Source organism: Geotrypetes seraphini, chromosome 11 (genome assembly GCF_902459505.1).
Source record: "Geotrypetes seraphini chromosome 11, aGeoSer1.1, whole genome shotgun sequence".
NCBI classification, from domain to species: domain Eukaryota; kingdom Metazoa; phylum Chordata; class Amphibia; order Gymnophiona; family Dermophiidae; genus Geotrypetes; species Geotrypetes seraphini.
The window spans coordinates 13,510,205-13,533,339 of record NC_047094.1 but is presented as its reverse complement, the minus strand read 5'-3'; the positions used below and the strand labels follow the sequence as shown (position 1 = coordinate 13,533,339).

General features: G+C 40.9%; 1 protein-coding gene across 3 annotated transcripts in view; it reads left to right on the top strand.

Moving 5' to 3' along the window:
• AP5Z1 (adaptor related protein complex 5 subunit zeta 1) overlaps positions 1-23,135 on the top strand; it is a 44,153-nt gene that overhangs the window by 17,447 nt on the left and 3,571 nt on the right. For 2 of the 3 annotated variants that reach the window (XM_033914737.1, XM_033914735.1), the window contains exons 7-16: positions 6,607-6,747; positions 8,005-8,042; positions 8,136-8,298; positions 11,485-11,663; positions 13,559-13,701; positions 15,440-15,589; positions 17,839-17,953; positions 18,436-18,533; positions 20,467-20,599; positions 22,196-22,410. In XM_033914737.1, the coding sequence (XP_033770628.1) occupies positions 6,607-6,747; positions 8,005-8,042; positions 8,136-8,298; positions 11,485-11,663; positions 13,559-13,701; positions 15,440-15,589; positions 17,839-17,953; positions 18,436-18,533; positions 20,467-20,599; positions 22,196-22,410 (1,375 nt within the window). The remainder of the gene's footprint in view (positions 1-6,606; positions 6,748-8,004; positions 8,043-8,135; positions 8,299-11,484; positions 11,664-13,558; positions 13,702-15,439; positions 15,590-17,838; positions 17,954-18,435; positions 18,534-20,466; positions 20,600-22,195; positions 22,411-23,135) is intronic. The other variant, XM_033914736.1, reaches the window with a different exon arrangement.

The following is a 23,135-nucleotide window of genomic DNA, read 5'->3' as shown; positions in this document are numbered from 1 at the left end:
ATTTTTCTCTCTAATCAAATTCTATATATGGGAAAATTAATCATTTTTTACAATATTCAGTTAATGGTTTCCATATTTTTTGAAATTCATTTATATGTCCTTTTTGTGTTGCTATAGTGAGCTCCATTTTGTATATATGGCATACAGAATTCCACCAGAATGTGTAATTTAATCTGTCATGTTTTTTCCAATTGAATGTGATTTGTTGTATTGCTATAGGATTATATTTAAAATAATGTTGCTTATTTTCAAAACACTAGCAACCAATGAACCTCAATTTATATCTAGATCTCTAATCCCACACAGTACTCAACGCCCACTCCGTTCATCTGGTCAAAATCTCCTTTCAGTTCCCTCTCTGAAAATTATAGGAACAAGAAGATCTGATATGTTCACAGTGATGGTGGAACGCTCTGCCTCAATATATTAGAATTGAAAATGACGTCACAATATTTAAAAAATCTTTAAAGATGCTTTTAATATCTAAAATGTTTTAAATCTTTTAGAGAGGTTTCTAATTGTGCTATGGTTTAATTACCCCTTACCTCCTTGTTTTTTCCTTTTTTCTACCCAAAATTGAAAATTGTAACTTTTACTTTATCCCTCCCGACTCATGTTTGTATCTTATGTAATTATATTGTCAAAATGTTAGTTTCTCTTTATTACTCTTTACTTGGATTTTGTACATCGCTTAGTAATTTTAATAGGCGATTCATCAAATGTATTAATAAACTTGAACAAGGGTAATTAAAAACAATACAACAAATTTTCACAAATCACTTGTAATTACAAACATATGTTCTTATAAATATAATAAATAAATATCCCCCCATATTATCAATATTTCCATAACCATATTATACCTGTTTCCCACCCTAACCCAAATATAGACTAATCATGTGCTTAAGACATCTGATCATTAGAGTAAGTAGTCAATGGTCCCCATATTTTATCAAAATTATGAGATTTTCCTTGTTGTAACACTATCATCTTTTCCATCTTATATATACAAAAATCAACTAAGGGATAAGAGGAAAAGCTACTATACTAACCTCATAGGCACGGAAACCCAAGACTCCAAAAAAATATTCCAAATCCTGAAAGAATTAACAGACACCAAACCATACACAACCACCACGAATACTCCTCCACCATCACCCACCCTCCTAGCAGAACACTTCAAGAACAAAATTACCAACACCAGAACCACTCTCATCCTTAACCCATCCCATCAAAGCCCAATCACAATCCACCCTCCAGGAAAAGAGGCAACGGCAGCAGACAGAATTTGGACTCAATTCCCCAACATACAATGGTCAGAATTCAACAAATTCTACAAAAAATACAGCCATGCCTCCTGTGACCTCAACCATTGCCCCTCATATCTCCTTACCACCTCTAGTGTAAAATTCCGCACCACAATTCTTCAATGGATTCAATTCACGCTCACAGAAGGCACATTCCCTGCTGACCTCAGCGAAATCGTCATCACCCCAATCCAAAAAGATCCAAAAGCACCACAAAACCACCCATCTAACTTTAGACCTATAGCCTCAATTCCGCTATATGTCAAAATTATAGAAGGCCTAGTAGCCAAACTCCTCACCAATTACATAGATGACCACAACCTACTCCACCCCATGCAATCAGGCTTCAGAACAAACTTCAGTACAGAGACACTACTAGGCTCCCTTATGGATACCGTCAGACAACACCTTAGCACAGGGAAAAAAATGCTTCTCATACAACTGGACTTAACTGCGGCATTCGACTTAGTGGATCACAACATCCTTCTACAGATCTTAGACGCAATAGGCATCTCAGATAAAGTATACTCTTGGTTTGAAGGATTCCTAAAACTCAGAACCTACAGTGTAAAATCAAACAAAGGAAAGTCAGAATCCTGGTCAAACCCCTGCGGCGTACCACAAGGATCTCCACTATCCCCCACCCTCTTCAATCTCTACACTGCTTCTCTAGGAACGCATCTGGACAATATGGGCATAACCACCTATAGTTATGCAGATGACATCACCATCCTCATCCCATACGATCATTCTAAACCTAACATGACAGACATACTTCACCAAACACTTGAAACAGTCTCAACCTGGATGAAAAATCACAAACTTAAACTCAACCAAGACAAAACCAAATTCATCCTTCTCGAAAATGACAAGATCCAAACCACAACCAACTTAGACATAAACGCAATCAAATATCCCATCCAAACCACCATAAAACTACTTGGCATGACCATAGACAGATGCTGCACTATGCAACCGCAAATAAATAAAACAATTCAGAAATCATTCGCAATCATGAGAAATCTGAGACAAGTCCGAAAATTCTTTGAAAGAACACAATTCCAACTTATAGTACAATCCCTAATACTAGGGATACTGGACTACTGCAACATCCTATTCCTTCCTTGCTCTGCAACTACGATTAGACAACTCCAAACAATCCAAAATACAGCTTTAAGACTCATCTACTCATTAAAAAAACATGACCACATCACTGAAGCCTTCATCAACTCACATTGGCTTCCAATCCAAGAAAGAATCCAATTCAAATTCTACTGCATATTATTCAAAACCCTACACGGAGACAGTCCATCATACTTGAACAATCGCCTCATCCAAGCACCCACTACAAGACAAAGAAAAAACGCACGCCCCATTCATACCCCCCCCAATCAAGGAAGTAAAAAGAACAAAACTACACGACGGCCTCCTAGCCACCCAAGCCGCAAGACTGGACAACCAGATCTCCAACCTCTTGATGACCACCCCAGACTATAGGACGTTCAGAAAAGAAATAAAAACCAAACTTTTCAAGAAATTCCTGAAGCAGCAATAACATCACGACCGTTTAGTAACTCTAAAACTGACATTTGATCTACCCACTACTGCACTAATAATAACAAAAGAACTTCCACTATGACCACCTATTAACTCTTTGATAAACCACCTCACCCTCAACAACCTGCTAAATGTTTATTAGACCTACAACTTACCTCTCTAGCTAATCATTGTAACTCTGTCTTTTTTAAACTAACCTTTTGTAATCCGCCTTGAACCGCAAGGTAATGGCGGAATAGAAATCCCGAATGTAATGTAATGTAATGTAATATGTGGCAAACTGAATTCCACCAGAATGTATAATTTAATTTAGTATAATCTTTCTTTTTTTTTTTTTTTATAATTCTTTATTCATTTTCATATTTTACATGAAGTGTACAAAATATTGAGTTTCAACTAATGAATACACAATATCACTTTTATATCTATTACATAATATTCTGAACAAATTTTTTTTATCCCCTCTCCCATCCCCCACCCTTCAAGTACTTTCCAATCACCTTATACATATTGTATACCATATTATAACATGTTATGTAAAATTATTTTCACTACCCCCCCTCCATGTGTGCCATAAAGAAGACAAGATAAAGAAGAAAAGAAGAAGATAAATCCTACTATTCATTCAGTACAATACTTTGTCAATGGCCCCCATATTTTTATAAATTTAGGATATGTCCCTCTTTGTATTGCTATTACTCTTTCCATTTTGAATATATGACAAATTGTATTCCACCAAAATAATCTTTCCAATTTTGAGTAATTTGTTGCATGGCGAAGGGAATTTTAAAAAACAGAGTCAAATTCTGGAATCTCTTCAAAGTATGAGAGACACTGGTTTACTGCCTTATACTTGGGACACCTTTACACTTAGACCTCTCTCTGCCGGGTGCAGGACATTAATTTGTGCATGACGTAAATCAGGGGTGTCCAACCTTTTGGCTTCCCTGGGCTGCATTGGTCGAAAAAAAAGTTTCTGGGGCCGCACAAATGTGCAAATGCTGCAGCAAGACAGAGGAGGGAGCCGGCAAGACGGTAAACACCCGGGGGCAGCCGAGGAAAACATTACATCGCCCTCAACCGGGGCCGCACAAAATACTTCACGGGGCCGCATGCAGCCCTCGGGCCACAGATTGGACACCCCTGACGTAAATCCAACTGTGCAGGAGTAATATTGCACTCGCTTGGTCTTAACGATGCGCAGTATTCTATATATATTCTATAATATGTGTATATTCTGATTGAAAATATGATGAAGGTTGGGAGGTAGGGGGGGTAAACGTATCACTAGATTTTTATGTAGTAGATATCAAAGTGCTATTGTGTAATAACTTGTTGAAATATATTATTTTGTGCACTTATTGTCAAATTTGAAAATGAATAAAGAAGGAGAAAAAAAAACCAAAAAACGATGCGCAGTTTGCTTTTCTGCATTGAAGTCCAGGATACTTCTGTGGATGTTGACAATTTTTTTTTTTTTTTAAATTCTTTATTCATTTATAAAACTTACAATAAGTATATGGGCAATTTAAAACATTTTTAGCTGAGATACAGCACTTGGGGCTCCTTTTACGAAGGCGCGTTAGCGGTTTAACGCACGCTAAACCGCCGGCCGCGCTAGCCGCTACCGCCTCCTCTTGAGCAGGAGGTAGTTTTCCGGCTAGGCGGGGGTTAGCGCGTGATGAAAAGTCTCGCGCGCTAAAGCCGCTAATGCGGCTTCATAAAAGGAGCCCCTAATATTCTGCAATAATCCATTTTAGAATTTATCTCCCTTCCCTCCCCCAATCAATAACAATCTTTGAACACAGAAAAATATATAATAGTCCCCATCCCCATATTCCTTACATATATACAAAGACCAAAATCTACCCCCCTCCCCCCCTTTCCCAACCTTGGATATGCATAATTAAGGGGGAAAATAGTATTCATTCATTACAATAATTTGTTAAAGGCTCCCAAAAATCCTGAAATTTTCTTAAATACCCTTGCTGTGTAGCTATTACCCTTTCCATTTTATATATATGACATAAAGAATTCCACCAGAAACTATAATTCAATCTACTCCAATTCTTCCAATTATTCATAATCTGTTGTATGGCAACCCCTGTCATAATAAGTAGAATGCTTTTTTTTAGCTGGTTTGTTACCAAATGAGTATGATACCAATATTTTTTCAGGGGTCATTTTATAAAAAACTTAACAATATTCTTACAAAATTTGTTTGGTGTGGGAAAAGACCAAGAATCGCTTTAGTATCATTACAAAGACCAATTATGGAAGGGGAGGTAAATTTTCCAAATTTTTATAGGTATCATCAAGCCTATATTTTAAGACAGGGTATGTATTGGATCCTCCCAGATCTTATCGAAAATGTACCAGATTGGCTGTATTTAGAATGGCGACTCCTGTTCCCTTTATATCTAATTACCATAACAATGCCTAAGAGATATAAAGATAACAGAATCTTTTTAGATACTTGGAAAACATTGAGATACATAAGTAACTTATCACCAGAACCAATAGCTAAATCTCTAAATCAATCAATATGGGTAAACTCCAGGATCAGAATTGGCGGATTTAAAATCGTCTGGAAACAATGGATAAATGCAGGATTAAGAACATTGAATGATGTCATATCAGAAGGTTCCTTGCTTAGTTTTTCACAATTGCAAAATAAATTTGGACTAAATAAAACACAATATTTTAAATGGATGCAATTGAAGCAAGCCATTCAGGTAGGGTTCCCTGAATGGAAAGATCTTAATACCCAATATAGTTTGCAAGTTTTATGTTTCCAGGCGGATTTCTTGGGACACCAAGCCGCAAAATGGTATAAATTAATATATGGATTTCTAAATAAAAAAAAGAAAACTGGACTTAGGGATATTTGGAGCATTGAGATTGGACAGACAATTTCTGCATCTCAATGGCCAAGATTCTGGTCCTGGAGATTAAGATTAACAAAGTCAGCATCTATGAGTCAAACATGGATATTTTTATTACATAGAGTGTTATGGACCCCGACGCACTTGCAAAAAATAGATAATACTAGATCTAATAGATGCTGGCATTGTAAAATAGAAATAGGGACATTAGATCATTTAATTTTTTTTTGTCCTTGCATAAAAGCCTTTTGGAATTTAATTTGGCCCCAAATTAACATATTACTAGAAAATCATATTGGTCTCTCATATGATACCATATTATTTGGTACTGCAATGAGAACACAAAGTCCAATATCAGCAAATAATAACAAATTGCTTTTAATATTGACAGGAGTTGCCATGCAGCAAATCACACAAAATTGGAAAGATTATACCAAGCTAAATTATACATTCTGGTGGAACTCGGTGTGTCACATTTACAAAATGGAGAAAATATTGGCATTACAACAAGGAAATATAAAAAATTTTAAGAAAATATGGGATCCATTGACTAAATATTCTAAAGATCAGATATCTTAACACATTGATAATAATAATATAGGGTTAGGGTGGGAAATATAGAAATAAATATGAGGAAAAATGAAAAAACAAATAACAGGGGAAAGGGATTCAATATATATGATATGATATTGTACATACAACTATAATTATTATAAACTATATATTATGCTATTCATTTATTGTAAGAATGAAAATTTAATAAATAAAAAAAAAAAAAAAAAAATAAGTAGAATGACAATTGAGAGCTGGCTCATTTTTTTCTGACAGCGTTTCTTGTTTGGTCTCGCACTTTGCAGATGATAAATCAGAGGTTGACGGCTCAATCATGTCCATGGCTTCTGTCGCATCCACTTCCAGCCGCTTGCTTCTGCCAAAGGAACGTGTGCGAGAAAAAGCCTTTGAGTACTGCCAACGGCTTATCGAGCAAAGCAACAGGAGTGAGTACTGAGGGCTGACAGACCATCTTGTATTGATCCTAGGAAAGGGGTAGCTTTACTGACCATAGAAGTACTGATGACGTCCACTCCCCTCCACCAACTCTGTGTGAGAAGGGAAAACTGAAATAAAATTATGAGGTACAGCGACTTTATTGTGAAAGAGATGGGATATAGTAGTTCTTTAGATTTCTTCCTGGGTGTTTAGAGAGAATTGTTTGAATTCAAAATAACTTTATTGACAAGGCAATATTTATCTGATTTATCAAAGCAGTATATAAAGAGGGTAATTAAAAAAAACCATTGGTCTTCGTCATTAGGCATATGGAGACAGACTTAAAGAGGAAAGGCGGGAGAGGGGAGATATGATAGAGACATTTGATAAAGACATTTAAATACCTGCATTGAGTAAATGCGCATGAGTCGAGTCTTTCGTTTGAAAGGAAGCTCTGGAATGAGAGGGCACAGGATGAAGTTAAGAGGTGACAGGCTCAGGAGTAATCTAAGGAAATACTTTTTTACAGAAAGAGTGATAGATGCGGGGAACAGTCTCCCGGAAGAGGTGGTGGAGACAGAGACTATGTCTGAATTCAAGAAAGCCTGGGATAGGCACATGGGATCTCTTAGAGAGAGGAAGAGATAATGGTTACGGTGGATGGGCAAACTAGATGGGCCATTTGGCCTTTATCTGCCATCATGTTTCTATAATACTACCAACCTATATTCAGATAGAAGAACGTGCAGTACCATTGCATGCATTCTCCCTGCAGTATGGGGTAGCGTTTGGAATTGTGCATATACTTCTATCCACACATGTTAGCAGGTACTTTTAGTTTGAAAATCTGACAAAGTTCACAATGCATTAGTGAAGTAATTCACTTATTTGCAGTAGTCTTAGATGTGAAGAAAAGATGAAAGTTAAGCATTGCTTCCTTGGGCTTCCAAGAAGTCATGGGGTAGTCTGCCAGAGGCAATGTGAAGGCTGGTTTTTGTTTTTCTAGACACTGTTAATAGATTGAAAGATCAGGTAAAAGACAAGAGGGAGAGGGGAGCAGAGTCGCTATTGGACTACATATGGGAACCTCTGTGCATCAATCCAAAATGGATGAATCTTAACCGGGCAGCTTTTATAGGCCAAGTTGATCTTTTTCTGCCATTGTTCACTTTGTTAGGGGTGATATTAAGTCGAAGGCAAAAGAAGTACTATATACAAGAAGAGCTGGCATTTGACTAACCTGCTCTTTGGTTTTTTTTAAACAGAGGCTGTGAAGAAATCAGATGCAGATTTACAGAAAGCTGTGAGTACAGGGAATAACGCTGAAGATAAAATGGGGTGGAAGGTAGCGGAGGAATGTATTTCACCTGTCTCTCTGGCCTTCTTGCGCTTGCAGTGTCTCATCGAGGCCATCATCATTATGGATATCGTGTGCAGACAGGACTCCTCCTATGTGTACCGGGCAGTGTCTTTTCTGAAGATTGTACATGCCAGAATCTGTCAGGACCTCACCTTTGCCCAAGCGTTGCTTCCAATTGCCCAGTTCTTCCTAAACCATAGTAAGTGGCTCACTCCCATCACCCGTTGGGTTATCATCTAGGTGTGAGCGTTAGACCTTATGCTGGGAAGAATTTTCCATCCTTGCTGGACCACATCCTTTTACTGGGCAGAGCAGATAATTCTGCATTTTAAAGGGAGAAAGGGAATGGGATTTGATATATCGACATTCTGTGGTCACAATCAAAGCATTTTACATATTATATACAGGGACTTATTTTGTAGCTGGGGCAACAGAGGGTTAAATGACTTGCCCAGAATCACAAGGAGCTGCAGTAGGAATCGAACCCAGTTCAAATACTTATCCAAATATAATTCCACCTAATTCTCTATAATAAAACCCTAAGCGCACATGCGCACCTACAATTCCGTGATCCCTGACAGCGTGATTTGTGACTCCGTGGTCGTGTTTGATTTGCAGCGCGCGGTGGCGTGCGGCGGTGAGAGCAACAGCTGGAGCATGTCCGAGGTGCTGCAAGGCATCCGGCTGCTACTGCTGCACAAGGAAGTGGAGGGGGAGAGGGAAAAGGGGCTGCTTTGGGGGGAGGGGTATGCTGGGGGCAGGCAGCAATCTTGATTTGCTTGGGGGACCAGAGAGAGATAGGCAGAGGACCAGGGAGAAAGAGATAAATAGACAGGGGGCCAGAGAGACAGCCAGCCAGCGGCCAAGGAGCGAGAAAGAAAGACAGCGGCCAAAGAGAGAGAGACAAAGAAAGAAAGAAAGACAGCGGCCAAAGAGAGAGAGACAAAGAAAGAAAGACAGACAGCGGCTAAGGAGACAGAGAGACTGAAAGAAAGACACATCTATTCTAGCACCCGTTAATGTAAAGGGCTTAAAGACTAGTGTAAAACATAAATATATTTCTTCATAAATAATAACTTTCCGAATAATAAACTAAATGGGGGAAAAAGCCTCAGGGGCATGGCTTGGGACTCAACGTCCTCACAAACCTATGGGCCTCCTCACCGGCATGAGGATTTAATTAACTTTAGAGCCACCTTCATCAACGGTTATGGAAGACTGAAGATTGAAGTAAAGTCCAAGTTAAGTAGTTTGTTTATTCACAATAAAACCGTACTGTTTGACCGATTCATCTCCTAATCAGAAGCCTCACTAAATTTATATTTTTCTTCTTTTTTTTTCCAAATTCTTTATTCATTTTTTCATCTTATAACAAGTACACAATATTACATTATTTAAAACCTCCCCACCCACCCTTCCCTCATATATATATATTTTTCTTCTATCTATTCCTTGTGTAGTATGTTGTACCTTCACCATTTACTTTCTGTAATTCGCTGACTGTCCAGCCCTCTTTGATGTGAACCGCCTAGAAGTCATCTTACTATGGCGATATAGAAGAATAAAGTTGTTATTATTATTATTATTATAGTCACTGAACTGAGTTATATTTGATCATTGCACTTCTTTTTTTTTTTAATTCTTTATTCATTTTAAAACTGACAAGTGATTAATATTAAAACATTACATTACTAATAAAATATAGAGCATTTGACATTCTTATACATATAATTCATTAAAGTAGAAATTATAATCCTTTCCCCCACCCAACAATTCTAAAATATTAATCATCCAATTTCCCCCCTCCCCCCCAATAAAATACATGTATCCATCAGAAAGGAAAACGATGTTCATTCATTACAATAATTCTCTTAAGGCCCCCAGATCTCTATAAAGTTGTTATAATTACCTTTCTGTACAGCAATTGCTCTTTCCATTTAAAAAATGTGACAAAGTGAATTCCACCATAAAGAACAATTAAGATTATAATTTTTCCAATTAGCCGTAATGTGCTGAATTGCCACCCCTGTCATTATTAATAGAAGTTTGTTATTATAAGATGAAATTTGACTTTTTTTCCTCATAGCCATGCCAAACAGAATAGTATCATAAGACAAAGCAACATGATTTTCAAGTAAACGGTTAACCTGCATCCAAATTGAATTCCAAAATAATTTAATACAGGGACAGTAAAAAAGTAAATGTAATTGTAATTGGGGGGGGGAGAGGTTATGCTGGTGAGGAAGCACAGAGAAGGTTTGTGAGGTCTCCCTGATGCTCCCCCCATCACCCCGGTTTAGTTTATTATTCAGAAAGGTATTTATTATTTACTAGTCTTATAGCCCGTTACATTAACGGGTGCTAGAATATATGTGTGTGTGTCTTTATTTTTTTTTCTCTCTCCTTAGCCGCTTTCTGTATTTCTGTCTGTCTTTTTTTTTTTTTTTTTCCTTGGCTGTCCACTACCACCCCTTGCCTGCTCCCCCTGTCCATTCTCCATTCCTTTTACCTCCCCTGTGTCCTCCACCATTCCATCACTCCTCACCTTATCCAGCAGCAGCCCTTCTCCCTTTGTTTTACTTTCCCCCTGTCCATCATCACCTCCTTCCTGCTCCCCCTGTCCAGCAGTAGGCCTGCCTTCATTTTTCTGCCCCCCCCTGTCCATCAGCACCTCTTCCCCTGTCCATCAACCCCTTTTTCCTGCTCCCCCTGCTTCCCTTCCTTTTTCTGCCCCTCCATTTCCGTGTGCTGCAGCATTTCCCTCCCACCCCACTTCCCTGTGCAGTATTTTCCTCCCACCCATACCTTCCTCCTTAACTCCATGCCCTACCATTCGAAGCTGGCAACAGCAGCGAATTTTAAACGCTGCTGCTGCCCGAAGAAGCCAGGCCTTAACCACAAAGCTGGGGGGTAGGGTTTTAAAAGATATTGCATCGGCGGTGGTGGGGGGGGTGTTTTGAAAAGCCAACTTGCCTGTTTTATAGTACAATGCCGTCCGGGTTTGGCCGCCGCAGCCTGCAGTCGCCAACATCCGCCTCGGGCCGCCAACAGCCGCGGCGGCCGACATCTGCCTCGGGGGGGGGGGGGGGGGGAGAGAGAGCTTCGCGCGCATGCGCACTCCTACCTGCGGTGCCCTACAGCTCACAGAAAACGGGCGCACGCAGGTGGGAGTGCACATGCTCAGCTTAGTGTTTTATTATATTAGATGAAGCAATATATTTATGCCTTGTATTAGATGGAATGTTTTTCCAAAAGTGTTTGAATTGAGGAGTTCCATGAGTTTCTGGGTTTTTTTGGTAGTTTTTGATCATCGAACCCAGTTTCCCAGGCCCGCTGCGCCAACCATTAGGCTTCACCTTCACTCCCACATGTGCTCTCTCTCCAGGTGAGATGGCCGCAGTCGATTCAGAAGCAGTTTACAGACACTTATTCACCCGCATTCCTGCCGAGCTCTTCTACCAGCCTCTGTTGGCCTTGGAATTTATTCATTTCTGCAGGACGAATGCCAGATTCTTCAATCAGAACATCAGTGTCTTTCAGCAGAGTTTCCCAAACCTCCTCAAGGTCGGCTGTTCTGTGCCAAAACTGCTAATGGTTAACCTTTGAGCACACTGGTCCAATCTGCGGTATATGTCAAGGAGAGTAGGCTTCAAGGCATTGCAGTTCCTCTTTTCACCAGGAGGAGGGGAGGGTTGTTTGATTAAAGATGTCCTGAATACACATGTGACTTGCCAACATGGTTTTATTGGGCTGCTACAAGATAACTGCCATTAACTGCAGGGATACGGTAAACCATTGTTGCTTTTAGGTGCCTTGCAAAGCAGAAAACACAGTAGTGTGAACAATTTCAACCTGAAACGGGCTATTTTAATCAATAAATAACAATCCAAAAGGGAAATAAAGACCCCTAAGCTAGAATTACTACACCATATGCAAAAACTGTGTAGAGAAGAGACCTCAGAGATAGAAATGCCCCTTTACTTCAGCACAGCTAAGTCATGCAAATAGGGCCAGTCACAGTCCATTGGTCTCTGAGAAAAAAACTCCACAAAACTTTTTTTTTCCCTCTCTCTCTCCACAATTTTTGTATATGGTGTGGTAATTCTAGATTAGAGGTCTTTACTATATTTCCCTTTTGGGTTGTTGTTTATTTATATAAAGTATAGTTCTTTCTGATTTTCAATTTTAATCAAATCATCACTTCAAACTAAGCATCTGTTCTTATCCAAGTTTTATTTAAAATTTGATAATCTGCTTATTTTTCTAAGCACCGTACATTGTTAAAATAATTAGGGATACATAAAACAAAGCAGACCCAGGACGTACAGAAAAAGAGGGTGGAAGGGCAGAATTACATCATTGATAGGAAAGAGAGACAAAAAAAACATTAGGTATAGATCCATCAATAACACGATTCTTGGTTAAGTTATATAGAATACCTGGTAAAGGTGAGTGTTAAATTTTTGCATGTGGTGGCGAGGGAAAGAACACAAAAAGGATGTGAAGGATAAGCCCCCCAGAGCTAGTCCCAGAAATATAAACATAAGAAGTTGGAGCTTTTCTCATTCTTTTCCCAGCTATGCTATACACTAAAAAAACCCCAAACTTATAGTACTTACAGGATTCATTTCAATAGCTACGTTCACCCTAAACCAGAGGTCCTTCCTTGAGGGCCGCAATCCAGTCGGGGTTTCAGGATTTCCCCAATGAATATGCATGACATCTATTTGCATGCACTGCTTTTATTGTATGCTAATAAATCTCATGCATATTCATTTGGGAAATCCTGAAAATCTGACTGGATTATGGCCCTCAAGGAGGGACTTTGACACCCCTGCCCTAAACCTAACTCCAAAAGAGGTAACTCATTTCCAAACCTGTTACTTTAGTGATACTGATGTGTGTGTTGTGCTTCAGACACACTGAAATATATACACTTCTCCCTCCTGATTTGCGGGTTTAGGACTTGCGACTTCGGTTATTCGCGGTTTTTGAAACCCGGAATCACCCCCCCCCCCCCATCTCCCGGACCTCTCCACAGCTTATCTGGTGGTCTAGCGGTAAAGTGGGGCAGTAGCGATCGTCCTACGCTCCTGCCCTGTGCAGAGATGTCCACAAAAATGGCTGCTGTGAGTTCCCGTGGTCTCGCAAGACTACAGCGGGAAATCACGGCAGCCATTTTTGTAGACAGCTCTACACGGGGCAGGAGCATAGGACGATCACTACTGCCCTGCTTCACCACTAGACCACCAGGTAAGGTGTGGAGAAGTCCGTGAGGCAGGATCAGTCGTCCTGAAAAGTTATTCACGCTTTTCAATATTTGCGGCCCGGCTCTGCCCCTAACCCCCGCAAATATTAAGGGGGAAGTATACTACTTTCTAAGCTAGGAACAGAAATGTAGAGGACTGCACTAGCTTTAATTTCTGTTTGTAAATTGATTGCTCTGCTTCTCTGCACAGTTCCTAGCATGGAACGGCCCAGGCTTGGTCTCGGATTTTGTGGAATTCCTTCCTTCTTTGATTGGGCCAGACACTGCAATTGAGATCCTCCATTTGCTGCTCGACTTGCCCTGCTTGACTGCTGCACTGGAGCTGCAACTTCGGTGAGACCATTTCTTTTCTCTCTTCCTTGATAGCCTTAGAGCAGGGGTTCTCAACCCAGACCTCAGGATATCTACAGTGAATAAGCATGAGAGAGGTTTGCATAGAACGGAGGACACGCATGCAAATATCTCTCATGTATATTCATTGTGGATATCCTGAAAACCTGATTGACTGGGTTGAGAACCCCTGCTTTGGATACAGTATGCACTTTCAGAGTTTCATATGTTACTAAAAGCATTCCAGTGCAAAAAGCACACGAGTCCTGAACTACTATATATCGTTTCTATAGCGCTGCAAGGCATACGTAGCGCTGTATATTTAACATCCAATAGACAGTCCCTGCTCAGAAGAGCTTACAATATAATTTAGACAGGACATTTCAGGATTGGGGAGATAATGGTAGAGGAAATGATACAGTGGGTCTAGGTATCTGACAGCAGTGAGTGGAGTTAGGAGTTGTAACAGAGTAAAAAAAGTGGGCTTTTAGCTTGGATTTGAAGACTGCTAGGGATGGAGCATGATGTATTGATTCAGGCAACCTGTTCCAGGCATACGGCGTGGCAAGAAAGAAGGGATGGAGTCTGCAGTTGGCAGTGGAGGAGATGGGTACAGATAAGAGGGTCTTGCCTGATGACTGGAGTTCATAGGGCGGAGCATAGGGGGAGTGTGGGTAGTGCATCTTCACCGCGAGGAATGCAGAGGGCATCATCTACATTTTCAACTCCGCCTCCCTGCATCATCGAGCACTGCTTTCTCTCCTCAGTTTTTTCTTCTGAAAGTGAGTTGAGAAGGTGTCTTTTTCATCTGCTCTGATTAGGGGCTAGAGCAATGACAAAGCTATACCCCATGGCTCCAAATTTTCAGCAACTGTTTGCACCACTGAAGGTGGCACAGGTTACAAAGCATACTTCTTGGTAAAGGTGGAGTTTTCCTGAAGGATGGTCAGGAATGCAAGCTCGATCTGATTCTGAAAAGATAATTTGAGGCCTTGGCTTTGGGTTTTAAGGCAACAGCTTCCTTTGTGGTATGCACCCGCTATAAAATGCGACAGCAGGCTCTGACTTCGGAGGCAAGTGCATGCCCCCAGACGATACTGTCGGTGGATTATGTCTCAGACGCCATGTATGACGCAGGGAGGTAGAGTTGAAAATGTAGATGATGTATTCCTCACGGGGGAAGATGCACTACCCACAAGTTCAGGACTTGTGAGTTTTTCTACTGGAAAGAAGATTATCAAATTAAGAACCTAATCTTTCGTTCTTCACTGAGTTTTAGCTAAATAATGATTGAGATGTCTGTCTGGTAGCATCATCAGGTAGCACCGAAAGACCATCTCCATCTACTTTATTTGATCTGCTAGCTAGCTGAGGTGGAGTTTCAGAAACAAGAACATCTCATCATATGGTTTTTAGATTGAGTGCTTAGAGGTCTGGAAATTCAGTCAGTTGGTGTTAAGAGTTTTATAAAGGGGGAGGGGGGGTGGACATTAATCCCTCTGGTTATTTCCCTGGGGTTTGATAACTCGTTTTATTCCATTCCTCACTCAAAGAAGTTGAGACTGAAAAAAGAATCGGAGGGGTCCTGGGGGAGTTTCTATTCAACTATAAAAACACCCTTAAGGTACTGCACAAGCCATTAGAGGCATTTGATACTTGTTTGTTTGGTTTAATGCTGATCATACTCACTGGGACATCAGTCCTTGAATAATTAGTGTTTCTTCTTTTCAAATACTTCTAGCTCTCAGTCTGCTCCTGCATCAGAGAGAGTCCTTATAGATTCTGCTTTGCATCCGGCAAGTTCTGTGGAGGCCTTCCGCCACTCGCACTACAAAAATCTGTTTCAGTACCTCCTGCGCTGTGAAGCTTGGCCCGGGGATACTATTGACGGGTATAAAAGTGTCAGCAATTCTTGATCAATTTGCCTGAGGGAGTTGGGAGTAGATTTGACACATTCTTTTTGATAAATGAGCAAAAAATGCAATTTTGTTTTTCTGAGGTATATAAAGATGGGACCCAGTGCCTTCACATGACTTTCTCGCTGCCTGCATCTCTGATATTTAAAAGTATCGTTCAGAGATAGAACTTGTAGAAAACAGACCAGGGTGGCCTGCGTTGTACGACAGGACAATGCAGTTCTAGTGGAAGATATAGGGCTATTGATGGATTCTGTGTCTTCTGACTGTTCTGCTGCTGTGTTATATCCGATTTCTGGGATCAGGGGGGCTGCATTGCAGTGATTTGGGCCTGGTTTCACCTGTAGTTCTCCAGTCACGGTACACGGGCTTGCACACATCTGAAAAGCTGAAAGCTATGCTGTCGGTAGTTTCACTACCAAGTTTTATTTTTAAATTTGATAAATCGCTTATCCATAATTTACTAAGCGAATTACAGTAAAATATAAAATAAACATACTAACCAACATACAATTTAAAATTTAGTTAAAATGGGTTAGAACAGTGGTTCCCAAACCTGTCCTGGGGGACCCCCAGCCAGTCAGGTTTTCAAGATATCCCTAATGAATATGCATGAGAGAGATTTGCATATAATGGAAGTGACAGGTATGCAAATCTCTCTCATTTCCAACAAATTTTTTACACACTAGTGTCGCAATTTATCTGTAGCTCACTATAACATATAACTCCTGTTTCAGTTGAGACCATTCATACGGCACCTCATTTAATAAGCAAACTCTCCCAAGTGAAAAATAAACTAGGAGGTTGAAGTATCGTATAGAGGCTACAGACTCAGCATATAAAACAGTTTTAGCCCAAGTTAGATAGAAATAAAGTTCATACTTAAGGGTGGGAAGGAGGTTTGACATAAATGATTATATGGCATTTCATCAATCCAGGATAAGGACCTGAAATATGTTAAAAGAGGTTCTAAGTACTGAGCCTATAGTATCTACTGTATATGATACTTCAGCCTCCTAGTTTATTTTTCACTTGGGAGAGTTTGCTTATTAAATGGGCTACCGTATGAACGGTCTCAACTGAAATAGGAGTTATATGTACCGGGCCATGGTGCGCCCTCACCTGGAGTACTGCGTCTAGCGCTAGTCGCCGTACATGAAGAAGGACACGGTACTACTCGAAAGGGTCCAGAGAAGAGCGACTAAGATGGTTATGGGGCTGGAGGACTTGACATACAGTGAGAGATTGGAGAAGCTGGGCCTCTTCTCCCTTGTAAAGAGGAGACTGAGAGGGGACATGATCGAAACGTTCAAGATAATGAAGGGAATAGACTTAGTAGATAGAGACAGGTTGTTCACCCTCTCCAAGGTAGAGAGAACTCAAGGGCACTCTTTAAAGTTGAAAAGGGATGGATTCCGTACAAACGTAAGGAAGTTCTTCTTCACCCAGAGCGTGGTAGAAAACGAACGCTCTTCCGGAGGCTGTTATAGGGGAAAACATCCTCCAGGGATTCAAGATAAAGTTAGGCAAGTTCCTGCTGAACCAGAACGTACGCAGGTAAGGCTAGTCTCAGTTAGGACACTGGTCTTTGACCTAGGGGTCGCAGCGAGAACAGACTGCTGGGCCCGATGGATCACTGGTCTGACCCAGCAGTGGCAATTCTTATATGTTACATTGAGTTACAGATAAATTGCGACACTAGTGTGTGAAAAAATTTTTTGAAAAATATATTTAGTGGATTATCCAAAATACCCCCTTTTTTGATCGATGCTAGTTTCACTCCCAGCAGGGCCTCCCAAAGCAAACGAGTTTCGGCAGAGATGTCAGATTTAATGATGTACCACCCATCTGGGCAGCAGCAGATGGTCAGTGTTAGAGGCGGAGGATCGCATTTGATGCGACAATGGTGACATCTAATTTATACTGCACAGAAGAAAGGCCCGGCAATCTGCTGAATTCTGCCACAAAAACTTGATGATGATCATTGTCACTAAGACTCGAACACGAGTCGATGGCATCTAACACATCACCTATAGTTAAACTGACATTAATAAAGCCACTACGAGTTTCCCTGCCTAAGTCCAGCTATTGAAGCTTTGCATTTTTTTACAAGTCTGTCCTCTGGTGCAGATAATTATTTACTTCTGGGTTCACTAGATAAAGGCAGAATGTGTAAATGTTCTCATAAAAATAACAGCAATCCATAGGTCTGGTTTCTTACTAGCAGGTTCCATTTGCTTCGCCAGATGTTGGTAGATATGGCTGGCTGCCCGCGAGTGACGCAGTGTATAGAAACGGTTCCTGTCCTGCTGCAGCTGTTTTTTAAGGTGGTAGCAGAGGTAAGCGTCTGGCTGAATGTTCAGGCATGGTGGTGGGATCGTCAGGCATCGATGGCTGGGACAATGAATGTTGAAACGATGGAGGGGAATCGAGTGCAGGTCTTGTTTCTTTTTACAGCTTCCTAGATGTGCTGCAAGGGATTAGTTCAGTGTATCGCAAACCTTGTGCCGCCCCAAATTCCAGGTGCACCCACGAGGTGCCGGCTGACTGCCTACAGGAAGTGCCTCTCATCGCGTCAACGTCCGTGCACTTCCAGAAACCTCAAGCCGCGGCCACTATGTTTAGTGTGCCGCGGCTTGGCAAAGTTTGCAAGACACTGGACTAAACAACTTGTTGTAAAACTTAAAATGTTTCCCTCTTCCTGCTGTGGCGCAGAATGTTTTCATTTGCTGCCAAGATCCTAAACAATTGTGTAGACACTTTGCTTAGCGGCCCAGCCCTGCGCGAAGAGTAGTTACCACTGACGGAGATACGACTTCAGTTTGCAGATGGCGTTCTGATAAACCAGCTCGTGGCGGTGCTGTTGGACAGGAGCGGCCTGCTCTTCAGCGTCCCCAGGTTCCAGACCGATGTGCACAGGTGAGGCTGGAAGGCTGCTAATACTTTTGCAGAAAGAAGGATCTCGTTGCTTTGGGAACCATCTCTTTGGAACTCATTACCCCCGGAACTACGGGATGAACCCATGCTAGATCATTTCAAAGGAAAACTAAAAACGTTTCTTTTTAAAGATGCATTCAACCTCTAATGCAGTGGTTCCCAACCCTGTCCTGGAGGAACACCAGGCCAATTGGGTTTTCAGGCTAGCCCTAATGAATATGCATGAAGCAAATTTGCATGCCTATCACTTCCATCATATGCAAATCTCTCTCATGCATATTCATTAGGGCTAGCCTGAAAACCCGATTGGCCTGGTGTTCCTCCAGGACAGGGTTGGGAATCACTGCTCTAATGCACTTACCTTATGAAACATCTTCATTTCTGCTTTGGTTATCAGATGGGATCTCCCTTCCTTTTGTATTTCCCCTATACGGCTCTCTTTCCTACTTTATTTTTTTTTTTTTTTTATATCTTTATTCATTTTCAAGCTTTCATCAAGTGTACAAATATCAAAACAGTAACATAGTAAACATCACTTGATATTCTTACTATTGTATCATATAATACATATATTTAACCCTCACCCCTCCCATCAAACCCATTAATATTCTAAAATGAACAATAAAATATAATTCCCTCCCCCCTCCCTACAATAACTGATGTACACTTCAATAGAAAAATGGCTATACAACATGGAAATTATAAGAACTTTATTAAAATTTGGGAGCCATTAACATCCTTTTGTAATGATTAAACGCCATTTTTCTCTTTCCTACTTTATAATGCACTTCTTTACCTTAATCCCATCGTTCCAGTAGGTCCCGTATGTTTTAATGTATGTTACTCTATTTTGCAATTTTTATTATGTACAAACCGCTTAGAAGACTGATAAGACCGGATATCAATTTTTTATGAAACTTGAAACCTGCAAAAGCCTCGCATATTGGCTCACGCATGATCGGCAAAGCAACTTCCACATAGAAACAGCACCGTGCATGCCTGTTAATCTATTCACAATTATTCATGCACATGGTGTCAGCATTTATTGTCAATTACATGGTAACATAGTATGATGGCAGATAAAGACCCAAATGGTCCATCAAGTCTGCTCCATAAATTAATCATTTAATTTAAATGGTCCTTTTTCCAGAAACCCAGAGCCCTGCCTGGCACTGTGTTTAGGTTCCTTCTACTGGAGTCTCCGTTAAAGCTCACACCAGCCCATCTTAACCATCCCCAGCCATCGAAGCTCTCCCCAGCCTGTCCTCAACTGAATGTCCATATACGGGACGCAGACCGTGCAAGTCTGCCCATTATTGGCCTTAGTTCCTTCAATATAAACCCATTATTTTCTGATAAGAGATTCATCTAGTCAGAAAATTAATGTGCATATGATGAACACAGAGGATCTCTAATCAGAAAATTCTTGGGCTCTTCATTTTTAGCCTCTGCTTCTGTAGGTCATGCAGAAAATAGATGCTTGATAAATTGTGATCCCTTTTGAAATTTGCACATCTGGAGTGGTCTATTCCCATGGGAAGAAAGTTCTTTCAGCAGGAAGCGTTCTGATAGTCGAATACACTGCTGGTTTTCAACTCCAGTCCTAAGGGACCACCTGGCCAGTTGGATTTTTAGGATCTCCACAGCAAATATGCATGGCAGAGATTTGCTTTGGTATGCAAATCTCTCTCATGCATATTCGCTGTGGATGTTCTGAAAATCCAGCTGGCCAGGTGCTTCCTGAGCACTGGATTGAAAACCACTGGCCACACGCGGTGGAACATAAACCTTTTCTCCATTTTCCTGGCAGAAAGTCTCTTGTTTTAAAAGGGCTGAGAACGCCTGTAATAGCTTATTTATATCATCAGCTATTGACTTATGACTATAACCCCAATCCACCCATCTTTTTTGGCAGAGTGATGAGTTCCCAGCTGCTGGCGTTATGTAAACTGTACCCTTCTGTGATAGTGGAACAATCCAAGGAGTTATTGGAGTTTTCTGGAACTGTTACCAATATTCAGAATAAGGAAAATTTCTTCACTCATGTGGTAAGAACTGGGTGTAACCCTGAGACAAAACAGCACCGTCAAAGGCCACCTTTTTTGGGTTTCAGGGGTTTTTGTTGTTTTTTTTTTTTTAAATCAAGTTTCAAGTTTTATTTATATTTGATTAATCGCTTAATTAAAATTGTTTCTAAGCGAATTACAATATATAAAAGTGACATAAAATTAAACATAATACTAAAATAAGAAATAACATATAAGACGCTATAAAACTAGCAATTTATACAAAGAATACAATTTAAATTTAAAAAAAAAGAGGGAGGATTTACATAGCAAATGTATATAATGGGTTAATAAATTTATACAATGATGAAAAAGGTATCAACATAAAAAAAAGAATTAGGAAAAGAAGCGTGGAAAAGAAGAAGAAAGGGAAAGAGGAAGAGCTCAAAAGTAATAAGTTAAAGGCATCCTTGAATAAAAAGCATTTTAAATCATTCCTTTGTGAACTAACTTTGTCCTTTTCCATCTCTGCAGCAGATAAAATATTCCCTTCGTGGTTCTGACAATAAAATCAAGAAGCGTAGTCAAAGCAGAAGTGGAAAAAGAATAAAGGTTTAATGTGAGCAATGGCTTGACAGCATGAAGGAGGAGAGAGGCCACAACTGAATTTTGGTTTTTTTTGCATTTTGATTTGGTTTCAGCCAAAATTGGCTGGTTCACTTTTGGTTGAAATGGAAACTTCCTCTGTACCCAAAGTGTGCTCCTTCCTCCTCCGTGAAGCAGTAACGGGTTTAACGCTGCCCCCCCCCCTTTCCCCACCAAGGTCTACCTTACAGTCCCTGGGGGGGTCTAGTGGCTCGAGCAATCACCAGTTGCTCCTGCCTTGCTGTCTCTGTCATCAGAGTAGCTGCCGAGATCTTCAGTAACAGTGCTTGGAGCCAGTCCGGGCAGGAGCGACAGCAGACCCCTCCCGCCTCTACTGACCAGTAGACCGTCAGTGACTCTAAGGCAGGCCTGGGGTGGGGCTAGCTATGCTCGGTGGAAGAAGAGGGGAGGGGGTGGCGCAGCTTTTGGCTTCAGTTTCAGCCAAAACCAATTGGCAAATTTTGGCCACAGATTTGGTTTTGGCCAGAAAAGAAAAAAGATTTTAGCCTCTATTGGAGGATAGTTGTTCAAAGCACATTCATGAGGAGGGAGGGAAACAGGAAATGTGAGGCAACCCTGCGACCTCTAGCAAATGTCCTCAGGGTAGTTTCCTTTCTTAGCACAGGAGCACAATTAACCCAGCTGATTGTGAGGTGTCTGTACAGTGCTCAGGCACGGCTTGCTTTCAGCTCTCTCTTATTGAACTGATTTGTGGTGGGAGCTCACCTAAAGGAAGGGCACCAGCTGAGATGAGAACTTGTGTTAGCGGTAATTTTATCTGTTCAGGGCGCTTGCCTTCTGCTAGCAGAGAGAAGTTCCTGGGATGGGAGCTGATGGAATCTATATTTATCACGGTGCTGTCGGCTTATGAAATGCCACAAGAAACAAACTGGACGTATGAGCTTTTGTGGTCCTGAGCCAGACGATAGCTTTATTGCTTCACCTGTATTTAATTTCTGTTCTTAACCAATTGTGTCCTTATTGATTTTATAGGTGTGGGCTATTGGGGAATACTTGTCCGTTTCGTACGATAAAAGATGCACTGTGGACCAGATCAACAAGTTCTTTGAAGTCTTGGAGGCTCTGCTGTTTGAAATCACACAGTTGCGCCCTTCAGCTGGCGTTCCCAAGAGTTCGCCCAGACTTATTACTGTCCTTATGACAACTCTGACCAAGCTGGCATCACGTAGCCAGGACCTTATTCCCAGGTATTGTACTACAAGTGGAGAGGGGTTAATAATATGGTAAAAAATACAGTGCTGGGATTTTTTTTTTTTTTTTTCTTTTCAATCAAGGTGTGGAGCAGCTCCAGAAAAAGGGAGAGGAACTTTCTTTATTTATTCAATTTTCTATACCGTTCTCCCAGGGGAGCTCAGAACCGTTTACATCACAGGTGTCAAAGTCGGTCCTCGAGGGCCAGAATCCAGTCGGGTTTTCAGGATTTCCCCAATGAATCTGCATGAGATCTATTTGCATGCACTGCTTTCAATGCATATTCATTGGGGAAATCCAGAAAACCCGACTGGATTCCGGCCCTCGAGGAGGGACTTTGACACCCCTGGTTTACATGAATTTATTCAGGTACTCAAGCATTTTCCCCTGTCTGTCCCGGTGGGCTCACATCAGAGAAAGGGCGGGACCGCCGGAAGAGGAAGCAGTTGGGCTCACTGGCATCCGGAAACAATCTATCTAGTACCTGGGGCAATGGGGGGATTAAGTGGCTTTTCCAGGGTCACAAGGAGCAGCGTGGGTGCTGAGGCTGTAGCTTTAACCACTGCACCACTCTAGAAAGCAAAATGTAGTAAAAGTGAGCTGAGTATAGAACAATCCAGCCATTGTGACATCACTGATGAGGTTGGCTCTTATTGGTGGAATGAGGCATTATGATGTCACAATGGTTATCAGAGGCTGAAACTTGTTACACTATTTATTC